The following is a 13,416-nucleotide window of genomic DNA, read 5'->3' on the forward strand; positions in this document are numbered from 1 at the left end:
ACAACGTGTCTAACTTATCTGGCACACGCCTCTCCACACGCCTTAGTCAACCAGGCCATCTCTAAACACTGAAGTCCAGAGTCTGACACTCTCGTCACAGGCCCTTTTCTGGATGCCACGCCCAGGCCAGGTATGGTGTCTACACCTGAAATACCAGCACTCAGGAGGCAGAGGCAGCAGGTCTCTGTGAGTCTGAGGCTAGTCTGGCTACATAGCAAGTTCCAGGGCTACACAACGCAACTACCAGAATGAATGAATGAATTAAATTTTATTGTAAAAAAATACTATGGCCTTCAAAGAATGCTAACACAGAGTCAAAGAATGAACAGTTGAGAGAGATACTACCTCTCAGCTTATACATCATCTTATACAGAAAAGTCACTGTCTTAATTATCAGCCACTGTCAACTTGACACAGCCTAAGAAGGAAGTCTTAATTGAAGGATCACCTAGATTGGTCTGTGGGGGATTATCTTGGTTGTGGATGTGAGAGGGTCCAGCCCACTGTGGGTGGCACCATATCCTGAGCAGGTAGTCCTGGGCCGTGTAAGAAAACTAGCTAAGCATGAGCTGTGAGCCAGCCAGAAGCAGCATTCCTCCGGGGTTTCACTTTAAAGTTCCTGCCTGACTCCACTCCGTGATGAGCTACAATCTGTAAGGAAGAATAAACCCTTTTTCCCCTCAGTTGCTTCTGCTCCGTGTGTTGTATCACAGCAACAGAGATGAGATTACAACGGTCGCTACACCGAGAATTCCGTCCAGAAACCACCACCAGTAAGTAGTCTCGAGTAGATGCACACAGTCAAAGCCATCGGTGATGATTCACACTTTCAATCCCAACACCTGGGACACTGAGGCAGGAAGGTCAGGATGAGTCTACAGCTGGCTTGGGCTGCAGAGCAAGCCTCTGTCTTTTTTGTTGTTGTTGGTTGTATTTATTTTGCTTTTCCAGACAGGGTTTCTCTGTGTAGCCTTGGCTGTCCTGGACTCACTCTGTAGACCAGGTGGGCCTCAAACTCACAGAGATCCTCCTGCCTTTGCCTCGCCACGTGCTGGGATTAAAGATGTGTACCACCATGATACACTGGGTTTCTAGACCTGTGAAGAGACACCATGACCAAGGCAACTCTTATAAAGCAAACATTTAATTGGGGACTGATTACAGTAGAGAGGTTTAGTTCATTATCGTTATGGTGAGCAGCACCGAGGCAGACACGGAACTAGAGAGGGAGCTGAGAGTTCTACAGGAGGAAGAGAGTGACACTGGGCCTGGCTTGAGCTTCTGAAACCTCCAAGCCTGACCCCAGGGGCACACTTCCTCCATCAAGGCCACACCCACTCCAACAAGACCACACCCCTAATCGTGCCACTCCCTCTGAGCCTATGGGGGTCATTTTTATTCAGACCATCTCAGCCTCTGTCTCAAAAACCAAACCAAACAAATATACATAGATAATGATATATAGTCCTACATCTTTCACAAGCACATAAATACCCTGGACAGTTGTGTGTGTGTGTGTGTGTGTGTGTGTGTGTGTATGTGTGTGTGTATATATACGTATATATATATACACACACACACACATACATATATATATTTTTCCCCCCAAGACAGGGTTTCTCTGTGTAGTATTGACTGTCCTGCACTCGCTTTGTAGACCAGGCTGACCTGAACTCATAGACAAGATCCCATAAAATGAAGTAGAAGAAGTTGCTGATTTTTTTTTTCCTTAAAGGCAGAAATGTTCCTGGCAAGGTTCAGAAGGAAAAATAGCAACAGCTCCCAGAAGCAGAGCCGGAGCCAGGAATAACGTAAGCGGCAGCGTTTCCAGTAAGGGTTAAGATTCGCTGCATGGCAAGTCTGGCTCAACTATGAACTGTCTACGACAAACCTACCAAGTGTAAACCTTGCTTAGGACTGGCCAGGAGCGGGGAAGGGATGAGCACGGCTTGGTCAGCCACTGCTCAGCAGGCACTGTAGACCATCTTCACACTACAACTGGCGCAAAGAGAAGAGTAATGGTGGAAGAATGCGACGTAGCCATGTGACTAAAGAGTAATGTCAAGCCCAACCACAATGCTGCCTGACTCTGAAGCCACATATTGCCACGCATAAAATACGGCCCTTGGCCTCAAGTGACTTAAAACAACGGAAGCCAATTAGAAAATAATATAACCACAGGCTCCCAAACAGACACTTCAAGACTTTAAAGAAAAAGAAGAGGCCGGGCGGTGGCGGCGCACGCCTTTAAATCCCAGCACTTGGGAGGCAGAGGCAGGGGGATCGCTGTGAGTTCGAGGCCAGCCTGGTGTATAAAGTGAATCCAAGACAGCCAAGGCTACACAGAGAAACCTTGTCTTGAAAAACAGAAAAAAAAAATATATATGGCTGTGCAAGCATGAACACCTAAGTGCCCACATACAAGCCAAAGCCAGGCACAGAGGTGCACCATTTGCAATCTAACGGAACCAATGGCACACTGTTTCTAAACATACGATAGTGACAACCAGTATTGACCTCTGGCTACACACATCTACACCTGCATGCACACGTAGTACACACACGAACATATTTACAGACACAGAAAGAGATTTGCTCCCCAGGGATGGGCACTATCTGCACAGGAATGTGTGGCACATAGAGATTCTAAAGCGAGTAAGAATAGTGACATTTGGGTGAAGGAAAAAGCCATTAGGTGCAAAGAGTTTAGATGTAAAGGATGAGGCTTCATGGGAGGCCTGGAAAAATCTGATGGACCAGTGTAGAACCGACACAATGGACGGTAGAGGCGAACTAAAGGCTGCAGAAGAAATAAAGTGATCGTGGGGAAAACTTAGCCGGGCAACAGAAGGCTGAGGAGAGCAGTGAGGAGAGCAGAGAGGGGAGCGTCTCTCTCATGCATCCCCAGGGCAAACGGTCCACGAGGGCTCATGGACGAGGTGGTTCCAGGGTTCACACTGCAGGAAGGGAAGGCAAGGAGTAGATTAGATAGACACAGAGGGAGGATCCATGTGGAACACATTCCAAAGGGCCTGATGACTCACTGATACAAGGGAGGAGGGGGAAATGGCTAAAGACGATTCAAATGCTTGGAAAGGGAAACAGTCCTCACCTTAATTAGGAACCTTAAAAGTCTATGAGGGGGAAACCAAACGGAAGAGTGAAACTCTGAAAAGGGCTCTGATGGAGTGCGGGCACAGTCACCAAGTAAAACTCCAGACAGCCAACTCCTTATCCAGCTAACGACTGTGCATGGCATATAGGGAAGACACTTCGACAGGAGAAACGGTTTCTTTGTGACTAGTCTAAATGCTCTCCGCTCCCTTGCCAAGGATGGCAGGACCCTGCCTACTCATGGCTCCTACAGCACACTCCTCCATTGTCAAACACCGGTTGCTCTCAGTAAGAATTGAGGCTGCCTTCTTTCCATCCAGTTACCAGTTACCAGTGAAGGAAGGAATAAGACAAAGTGTATAGGGCCGCTGTAAGGCTGCACCTTGGAGCAGGGGCTGACGCAGCATGTTACTTTAAGTTTAAAACTCCCAGCACCCCTGCCCACTTCTACTCACACTCCCCAGAGGTCTACAATTCTAGGTCCTCAGGAGGTCCTTCAAGAAGCTTCTGCATTGTAGGGCTTTGTTCAGAAACTACTTCAGCTGTGCATATTTATGCATACATTAACAGCTATGGACGGAGTCAAGGCACAGATCTTTCAAATAAGTTATAAAGTTGACTACACTGATTTAAAGCTCTTTTAAATTTTATATGAAGCTAGGACATCACTCATTACTGGGACACACCCTGAAACCCCTGACTCACCTGGAAATGGGTGAAATAAAACTGTTGATTATCAAACTCCTTTTACTACAAAGAATCCTGGGGTAAAAATTATAAAAAAGCAAACAAACAAAACAAAACACCCTCCCCCCAACACACACACACAAACACACACACACAAAACAGTGTTAATAGCTCAGAGGTCCAGTTAGGTGTGCAAAATCCAAGGTGGAATCTCCTCAGACCTAGCAAAAACTACTCTTTAGTAATAAGTGGAAATGAATACACTTCTCTGTCGAAAGACGAATTAATTTTACCTCCTGTACAAGCCACGAATGCTATTGTCAAACTTTTAAAAGGTTAACACCACAAAACTAACGGCTGTGGGGGAAAAATCTTTCAATATTCCCCCACAAACATCTGGTTGGAGTGGAAAGAAAGAAATCAGAGTAAAAGGAAATCTGGGGGGAAGTGGATGCGAGGAAGTGTGTTGAGTATTCTTGTTCAGACGCCAGTGGGACTGCCAAGGGCCTAGTTAGGCAAATGATAAACCCAAGTCGTCAGCACCCACCCACCCACCCACCCGCCGCATCTCGAGCCGAAAGAGGTTTCAAGTCGGCCAGGATGCTCCGCTTCTTGAGACTGAAAGGTAAATACATCTAAGAGCCCTGGGTTCAGGAGTGTTCTCCGGAAAGGGGCGAGACCTACAGGAACGCGGGGGGGCCAAGGAGAAGCCGCAGTCCCTAGCCTTCCTGGCCGCGAGTTCACTCGGGTCGGCCGGTACCGCCCAGCATCCAGCGACAGGTCGCGGCGCAGCCCTCCAGCCCCAGCCCCAGCCCCAGCCCCACTTACTGGCGGCGATCGCAGCCCGGCGGCGTGTGCACCGGAGCAGGCCGGCAGGCAAGGGCAGCGGGAACCGAGCGGGCGAGCCCGGTAAGTCCACACCCGGCAGCGCGTGGCATCCAGCAGGAGGGACCCGCCGCTCCGCGGCCTCCGGCAGCAAAACAAACAAAAGGCAGAGTGGCTTCTAGTCGGGGGACGACCGGCCGCTTTCCCTGGAAAAGCTGCCCTGCAGCTCCCCTCGCTGGCCCCGCGCGGCCCTGCACCGCGGCCATCTCCCGGCCGCTCGGCAGAGGGCAGCGCTGAGTTCTCTGGCTACCCCGAGCCCCGCACCCAGCCCACGCCGGAGCTGCAGACTTGCCACAGCCAGGCTGGCTGACCCAGTATACCCAAAGAAAGGAGCCCTGCTGAAAATGTTTTCCTGCTTCAATGTAAACCAATGCGATTGAATTGTACACCCACAGTGTTTTGGTATCTGTATTTAACCACATAGAAAAATGCTTTCGGCGTTATTGTAACCTAAGTTTGAAAGACTGAATGAATATCTTTCCGCGTGGGAAACCAACCGGATGCAATCTACACTCTCCTTTCTATGCAGCTGTAAAAAATTTAACACTGTTTCCAGCGGATCTTAACCCGTGGTTGTGACCTCTTTGGGGAGTCAAAGGTTGCCTAAGACCACCAGAAAACAGAGATATTTCCATTACGATTCATAACAGTAGCAAAATTACAGTTATGAAGTAGCAACGAAAAGAATTTTAAGGTTGGTGGGCACCACAACTTGACTGTATTAAAGAGTAGCAGCATTAGGAAGGTTGAGAAGTGCAGGAACAAACTGACATCATAAATTATATTGTAAAACAGGAGCAATGTTGCACACCTTTAATCCCGGCACTTGGGAAGCAGAGGCAGGCCGATATGAGTTCTAGGCCAGCCAGAACTATGTAATGAGACCTTCCCTCAAAACCTAAATAAATAAATAGTAGGCTTCATCTTAAATGATCTTAAGGCATGGCTCTGAAGCGTTTTTTACCTCCCAGCCCTGGGACTTCATAGTTCCGCAGGGCATTTCTAGAAGGTTATTAAAAACAAATTGTTAGGCCCCACACCAGAAGTTCCTGGGACAGACACTGCTGGTCTGGAGACCCAGCCGGTTCTAAACAACACTGTGTTAACTAACGAATCAGTAACCCCTTTACACATGTAGACCTTTTTTTGAGTTTAGTTCTCCTGGCTCATGCTTGGCAATGTTAGTGATGCACACCTTCAGCTGTGGCACTGAGATGACAGGAGCAGACGGACCAACAGTACAAAGCCTACGTGAGCTACATGAGAGCTTGTCTGAAAAATAAGATGAAACAGAACCGGTGCGGTGGCGCACGCCTGTAATCCCAGCACTCAGGGAGGCAGAGGCAGGCGAAATTCTGTGAGTTCGAGGACAGACTGATCTACAAAGCAAGTCCAGGACAGCCAGGGCTACACAGAGAAACACTGTCTAAAACAAAACAAAACAAAACAAAACAGCAAAAAACAAACCCAAAAATAGGGGGCTGGAGAGATGGCTCAGAGGTTAAGAGCACTGACTGCTCTTCCAGAGGAGCTGAGTCCAATTCCCAGCACCCACATGGTGGCTCACAATCATCTATAATGAAATCTGGTGCCCTTTTCTAGTTGTACATGCAGACACGACATTGTATACATAATAAATAAATCTTAAAAAATAAATAAATAAATAAGGGTAAAACAGTAAGTAAGATGAAACAGCTTCTCCTCACATCATTTTCCTTTCCTTATCTACTTCTGAATCCCAGGGACTGAAATCAATTTTCCCAACCCCTGAATTTACCTAAGCTCCAGGCTTCACTTCCTCCTTTTGCTCCACTGCTGAAGAACCCTGCGTGTTCCGTTGGGCTTCTGTCACCATGTATCTACCCTCCTTGTTTACCTCTAGCCTAGCCAACCCATGTGGCAAATGAAAAGCACAAGTCGTCATCAGTGAGCACAAGACGAGGAGCCTATAAGTCATATGGCGCTCATGAAGGGCGATAATTAAAGTAAGTAAAATGATTTTTAAGTTTTAGCCAAGGTCCAAGCCAATCTACCTTGCAAGTCGAGGAAGTGTCTTGGTCTGCTTTTGGCAGAGGATCACTGGGTTACTAAGGAGCTTCCGTTAGTAGTTCTGGTCCTCAGGAAATTATAGCCCTGTCAATACACGTTGAGCTAATAAACACCAGTAATGAGGGGTGTTGGATACAATGGAGTCCTTCTAAAATACACACCAGCAGCAGTGAATTGTAACTGTGTTTTAATAAAAATGGGCACTCCCACTATGAAGCAAACAGCATTTCAATAAAGTAGGTACTCAGTTTATCTTCACAAATATTTATTTTGTTAAGCTTTACTAGTTCATTAACTTGTCAGAATAATAGAAAATATCTGTGTCAACTGGCCAGCCTATCTTAAACATGCAACACTTTTAATGAACTTGACTAGTTCTAAAACTATTAAAAATCATTCTTCATTTGAACACTGGTCTTTAGAATTCAAATCACTTCTTTGTTTGTTTGTTTTTGTTTTTCCAGACAGGGTGTCTCTGTGTAGCCTTGGCTGTCCTGGACTCACTTTGTAGACCAGGCTGGCCTCCAACTCACAGAGATCATCTTGCCTCTGCCTCTCTGAGTGCTTAAATTACAGGTGTGCACCACTGTTCCTGGCTCAAAATACTTCTGTTATGCCCCCCCACCCCCAGACTTAAAACCTAATTTTAAAGGGATCGATTTTTTGTGAAAGACCTAAAGTCTAGAATCTTCTTAAATGCAAAGAAAACTACTGAATTATTGGCCTCCATTGAATATAAAGGTAGTTTTTTGTTTTGTTTTGTTTTGGTTTTTATTTTTGCTTTTTTGTTTTTGTTTTTCTAGACAGGGTTTCTCTGTGTAGCCTTGACTGTCTTGGATTTGCTTTTGTAGACCAGGCTGGCCTCGAACTCACAGAGATCTGCCTGCCTCTGCCTTCCAAGTGCTAGGATTAAAGGTATGCACCACCACGCCTGGCTAAAGGTAGTTTTTACAGGTAGTTAATAGTGTACAAATAAAAACATCCATAGAAAAGGCTGGTCTAAAATATAGAATTTAGGTGAGCTATGCTCATTGGTGTAATAGTTGCATGCAGGTTATAGGGGCAGCAACTGCTTTCTGACTGGCTCTGAGACCTGCTCCACAGGAGAGAGAAATTCATGTCTGATACAGTAAACCTGTCCTAAGTCCATGGTCCTATGGAGGAACACGATATTATAGGCCCTCCTGAGGAAAACCATGACTGTTGTTTTATTAAATGGGCATGACGATAAACTGCCTTCTAACTATTTGTTTATGCCCAGAGATTAGTGCCAAGCTCAGCCTTCCTCGGAGCAGCTTCTTCTGCAGTGGCGGCAGTTAACGCAGAGACTCATAACTGGTCAAAGGGACAATGTGTAGGGGTCGGGGACGGGCTCCCTGTCTTTGCTGGAGCTAGAGAGATGCCTTGCTGTGGGTTCCACTTTTAGGTTCCCACAATCTATGTGCAATGGCTTGCAGTCACCTGTCCCAGGTGATCCAGTGCCTTCCCGCGAACCCTCACACAAGTGGCACACATAAACGTACACAGGTACGCACACAGAAGTAAAAGTAAATACATCTTTTTAGGAAAGGAATTGAAAAGCAGGTGAGAAATCTCAGGGTGTGCCAGCAGAGCCATCACATGATACTGAGGAAACTGAGGTTTCCTCCCAGGGTTCTTAGTCCCACTAATAAAAGACTTTGAATTTGGGCACAAATGGAACCTCAAGATCTAACCTGAAACTGCCAGGAGGATGAGCATCAAACAGATGGGCAGGCATGGTACAGGCAGCCACACGACAGGAAGGGGAACTTTGGAAAACAAGAAGCTTAAGAGTTGGTTAGGGAGTTCAAAGGCATTCTTGGGCTCTGGCTACAATCTTAAAGAAAAAGACAGAAGTTAAAAAAAAAAAAAGTTAAGGTGAGTCTGCCTGAACACCTCATGGTGGCTTCTAGGGAATGCACTGGAGGTGGGGATTTGGGGGGGGGGGGGAATGACATTATCTTAAACTGATCCCACCTTCCTAGGGGTAGTCCCCTAGCCAAGTCCCTGACCTACCATCCCACAAGGGAGGAGACAAGGGCAGTCTCCACCTAAAGGTGGGCTCCGTTATTTACAAAACCTACCCAGAGTAAGTCACTGTGCGCTCAGCCCTCTCCAGGAACATTAGAGAAGATGAGGCGGAGAGAATGTAAAGAGCCGGAAGACCGCGAGGAGCGCTCTGAAATGCTGTCTTATGGACATGTCACGACAGCTGTATCCGTTATTATTTCTACAAAATCAAGCCAACAAGACCAGGCAATATTCCAGCAGGCAGCATTAACTGGACTCTGTGGATCACAAACTAGCTAAATAAACAGAATACATAGAATTTGCAATTTCTTACTGTAATCAAGTCGCACCCCTTCCCTGTTACCTCCATTTCCTTGCCGAAGACGTACTTCATTTATGAGCTCCAGAATAAAGTAGCACAATAAAAATTTAAATTCTGTGAAGTCGGGTGAACGTAGCGTCCTGGTTGTTAGGTCCTGACACTTACAGAAACTCAATAAATGGTGTCTAAATGTCTGTCAGAGGCTACGAAGCTCGCAAGTTTTGCTAGCATATGCCTGTAGGTGAAAAAGTTCTAAAATGTGCAATCCAAGTGCCTTCTATTGACGTGGAATCGGATGTTTGGGCTTTAAGAAGTAGCACCGGGTTGGGGGGGTGGGGGGTGGGTGTAAGTTCCGGCTCAATGTGGAACTACAAATCCCAGCGTGCCTCGTGGCGTCCCCCCCCCCCTTGTCAGGAGTCCGGTTTCAGGCCTTGGAAAAGGTACGTCCTTCCCCCGTTGTACTGTGGGATCTGTAGTTCGACGTGCCTTGCGTTGGCTGTTACCACTCTCCGGCTGCACACATGAGCGTATGTTTCCTTCGGTCCTGAGTTTGTGGGGTGCAATGACTGTTGAGTTTTCACTCTCTCATCGCATTCTGGCAGGGCACCCAGGGCCCAGTGAGCCTAAAATACTATTACCTAGCGTCCAATTAGAATCGACTCAGGGGCTCTATTCCAGATGCAGGTTCAAACATTTTGAGCTAACGTCAGCTTCCTTCAACCTCTCAGGACCAAACAGGCAGGTTAAGTGGGGGCGGGCAGCCTGGCTACGCGCAGGTCAGCACACAGTAGGCCCATCGCCCTAGCCCGCGACCGACGGCCGCCAGCCGGGCAGTCGGCGACGACCGTGGCGGCGGCGGCGGCAATGCGCATGCGCGGCGCGGCGGCGCAGTCACCGCTGCAGAGCAGGCAGCTCCGGCCGCTGCGTTTCAGACAACCTCCAGCTGGGCCGACGCTTGGGTTCTCGCTCGGTGCTCGGCCTCCGCTGGCGACCGGCGACCCCTCCGCAGCTCGAGTCCCCGGCCGCCGCAGCGCGCCTGCCCCCCCCCCGGGCCCCCACTGTCTCGCGAAGATGGCTGCCGTACGCCGGGCTCGCAGTTACTGCCGCTGCCTGGTGCGCTTCTCCGACCGAGAACTCTGCTAAGCCCCGCTGCAGCAGACGGGCAGGAGTAGACACCGGGCAGCCGCCGCCGCCCCTCCGGGAGCCGGGCACGGGGAGCCCCTCGATTGGGCCGGTCGCCCGCCAGCATGGTAACCGCGGAGGGGAGGGCAGCGAGGGCCAGGCGGTCGGAGCGGGGAGGTGAGGATGGGGTTGGACGGACAGCGGAGGGAAGGGCCCGCTTCGGCCGCTCGGGACTGTCCGAGTCGGGTCTCAGGTGAGCAGTCCTGGCCACTGCACGAGGGACATAGCCCTGGCAAGCGGGGGACACTTGTTGATTGCTCCTGTTCTGACAGCCAGGCCCACAGACGATTGGTGCGTCTTAGGGGTCGAGGGGGGATATCCCCGAGTTTAGGATGCACGCCCCCGAGGCTTCAGTGGCCAGGGTAGGATTGCCGCAGGGCTTGGACGAAGGCTCAGGTACTAGTTTCGTGGTAGCGAGGGCCTAAGCCGCTGCTTCTCTGCTGTGCAGATGGAGACACTGCGCTAAGCTCCGCGTCTGACAGCTCAGGTCTCACGGGACTGTTGCATGGACTCTGTAGTCTCTGCAGCGACTAAGAAACTAATCTCCCCGGCTAGGGCCGAATGAATTAAGAATGAAAGAGACCAGACTGACTTGGAGAACGCTCAAGTGGCTGTCATTTTTTTTAAAAAAGTGAATCGGCTGAAACGATTTATTTTATGCAGCTAGTCTGGCGCACAGAAAACGCACTAATTGATTTTTCTTCTAAACTTTCAAAGTAGCCCTCTGACCAGGATTACGCCCCCCCCCCAACCTTTTATATTTAATTAATCCTCTCTGTGAAGAAACGAACCCACTTAAGTATACAGTGATGCTTGAGTAATTTTCATCTATGAAAAAAACTGAAGATTTCCTAAGCTTTTTTTTAATTTCAAGTGACATTGAAATCCATCAAATGTAGTAAAAATCCCAGATCGTACTGTCAAAATCAAGGTTAACAATGGATTTTGTTACAATACAGAAACTTGGAGGGAAAAGATGTTGTCTTATTACCGGTTTCCCATTTTCTCATCCTTCAGATAGGCTTTTTGTATTCAACTTTTTTTTTTTAAGCCTCTGTTACTAGCTTGGCATGGTGTGAATTCTGGTACAGTACCAGCTCTTCAGATAAACCTATAAAGTGTAGTCTGTGATAAACTTTTAATCGTGGAATGTCACATCTGAAAAGATGACGCAGAAATCACCAATTTTCTGTACAAATATCTCTGTCTCCTTAAGTCAGGGTTTTAACATGTATGGGTGTGTGCATGGACGTGTGTACAAGCTAGTTTTATGTCAACTTGGCATAGGCTACAGTCATCTGAGAGACAGGAACCTCAATTGAGAAAATGCTTTCATAAGGTGGGACTGTAGGCAAGTCAGTAGGGCTTTTTCTTTTCTTTTCTTTCTTTATTTTTTAAAATATTTACCCTTTTTTCTATTTTATCCATTTTTAAAATTAATTTATTCAGATTACAACTCTATTGTTATCCCATCACTTGTATCCTCCCGTTCCTCCCTCCCGCTTTCACCCTATTCCCCTCCCCTCTAACGAAGGACAATACAAGTAGTAAACAGTAGAGCTTTTTCTTGATTAGTGATTGATAGGGGAGGCCCTGGCTCATTGTGGGTGGGGCCATCTCTGGGCTAGTGGTCCTGGGTTCTATAAGAAAGCAGGCTGAGCAAGCCAGTAAGTAGCACCCCTCCATGGCCTCTGCATCAGCTCCTGTCTCCAGGTACCTGTCCTGTTTGAGTTCCTGTCCTGACTTGCTTTGATGATGAACAGCGATGTGGAAGGATAAGCTGAATTCTCCCCAAGTTGCTTTGGGTTATGGCGTTTCCTCACAGCAACAGTAACCCTAACTAAGACAGCGTGCCATGCATGTGCAGGTGCCCACAGAGGCCCAGAGAGAATCCAGTTCCCTGCAGATGTTCTGTGCTGCTGGACATGAGTGCTGGGAATCAAACTCAAGTCCCCTGGAAAGAAATCATATCCTCAACTGCTGAGCCATCTCTCCAGCTTCACAGATGTCTCTCCAAAGAAAAGAAAGATCACAGCATAGCTCACACCTAAAATTCTGGGCTACACAGTGAGTTTTCAGTCTAGCCTAGGCTATACAGAATGAAACCTCATTTCAACCAACAAAAACTAACTTTAAACAGGCAAACAAACAAACAAACTAAGGACCAAAGAATGGCTTTTTTCCCCCCGAAAATCATGCTATGTGTCTGATCCTTGAAGGAACCGAAGATGACCAAGATGTGCTCTCTGCCTTCAGTGCACTCATGCTGCTGAAGGGGACAAACAATTTCAATACAAATTTAAGGTACCCCAAGCGATGATTGAAGAATGCTGCTAAGACGAGGCTTTACCTGAATCTTGAAGAGAAATAGGAGCAGCTCAGTGAGGAAGATGGCAGTCCCGGTCCAGGGAGTAAGCCGCTTGTTGGACAGCACCAGCTGTCGCGCGGGCAGCCCTTGAGATCACATTAGCGTTGTGTGAGTGCCAGGCAGTAGCTAGAACGCTGTCTTACTAAAACGGGGCTCCGTGGGGCTCAGGTCCACTCTTACTAGCTTAGGTTTGCAGTGATAAATTAGACTCTTAAAAAGACAGAGAAGTCTGCTGCTCGGCCGGATCCATGCATTGCAAACTCCAGCGCGTATTTCTGAGTAGATCAGTTTCTTTCTTTTTAAATTTTTTTTCCTTTTTTATTTGTTTATTCACTTTACATCGTGGTCGTAGCCCAATCCCTTGTCTTCTCCCAGTTCTACCCTCCCTCCTCTCTCCCCTACTCCTCAGAAAAGGGGAGCTCATGAGAGTGCTTCAGGACTGAGCATGTCCTCTTCCCCCATGCCTGGCAAGGCAGTCCCACCAGGGGGAAGTGATCAAAAAGCTGGGCGCAAAGTCCATGTCAGAGACAGCCCCGCTCCCATTCCTAGAGGTCCTACATGAAGTCTGAGCTGCCCATCGGCTACATCTCTGTAGGAGGCCTAGGTCTAGGCCATGCATGGTTCTTTTTTTTTTTTTTTTTTTTTTTTCAGTTTTTCGAGACAGGGTCTCTCTGTGTAGCCTTGGCTGTCCAGGACTCACTTCGTACACCAGGCTGGCCTCGAACTCACAGCGACCCGCCTGCTTCTGCCCTCCGAGTGCTGCGATTAAAGGCGTGAG

At 48.0% G+C, this 13,416-nt stretch overlaps 2 protein-coding genes across 5 annotated transcripts in view; one reads left to right on the forward strand and one right to left on the reverse strand.

Moving 5' to 3' along the window:
* Window positions 1-9,433, reverse strand: part of CILK1 (ciliogenesis associated kinase 1) — a 65,532-nt gene extending 56,099 nt beyond the window's left edge. Inside the window, exon 1 of one of the 3 annotated variants that reach the window (XM_084754819.1) lies at window positions 9,156-9,433. The gene's annotated coding sequence lies outside the window, so the exon portion shown is untranslated. Of the gene's footprint in view, window positions 1-4,629; window positions 4,890-9,130 lie in introns of those variants that run through there. The other 2 variants (XM_084754817.1, XM_084754818.1) reach the window with 2 other exon arrangements.
* A 111-nt stretch (window positions 9,434-9,544) lies between these two features.
* Window positions 9,545-13,416, forward strand: part of FBXO9 (F-box protein 9) — a 29,833-nt gene continuing 25,961 nt past the window's right edge. Inside the window, exon 1 of one of the 2 annotated variants that reach the window (XM_084754822.1) lies at window positions 9,545-9,615. In XM_084754822.1, the coding sequence (XP_084610948.1) occupies window positions 9,610-9,615 (6 nt within the window). In that variant the 5' untranslated portion in view covers window positions 9,545-9,609. Of the gene's footprint in view, window positions 9,616-9,959; window positions 10,339-13,416 lie in introns of those variants that run through there. The other variant, XM_084754823.1, reaches the window with a different exon arrangement.

This window comes from Acomys minous, assembly GCF_964271855.1.
Source record: "Acomys minous genome assembly, chromosome: 13".
Classification (NCBI taxonomy): domain Eukaryota; kingdom Metazoa; phylum Chordata; class Mammalia; order Rodentia; family Muridae; genus Acomys; species Acomys minous.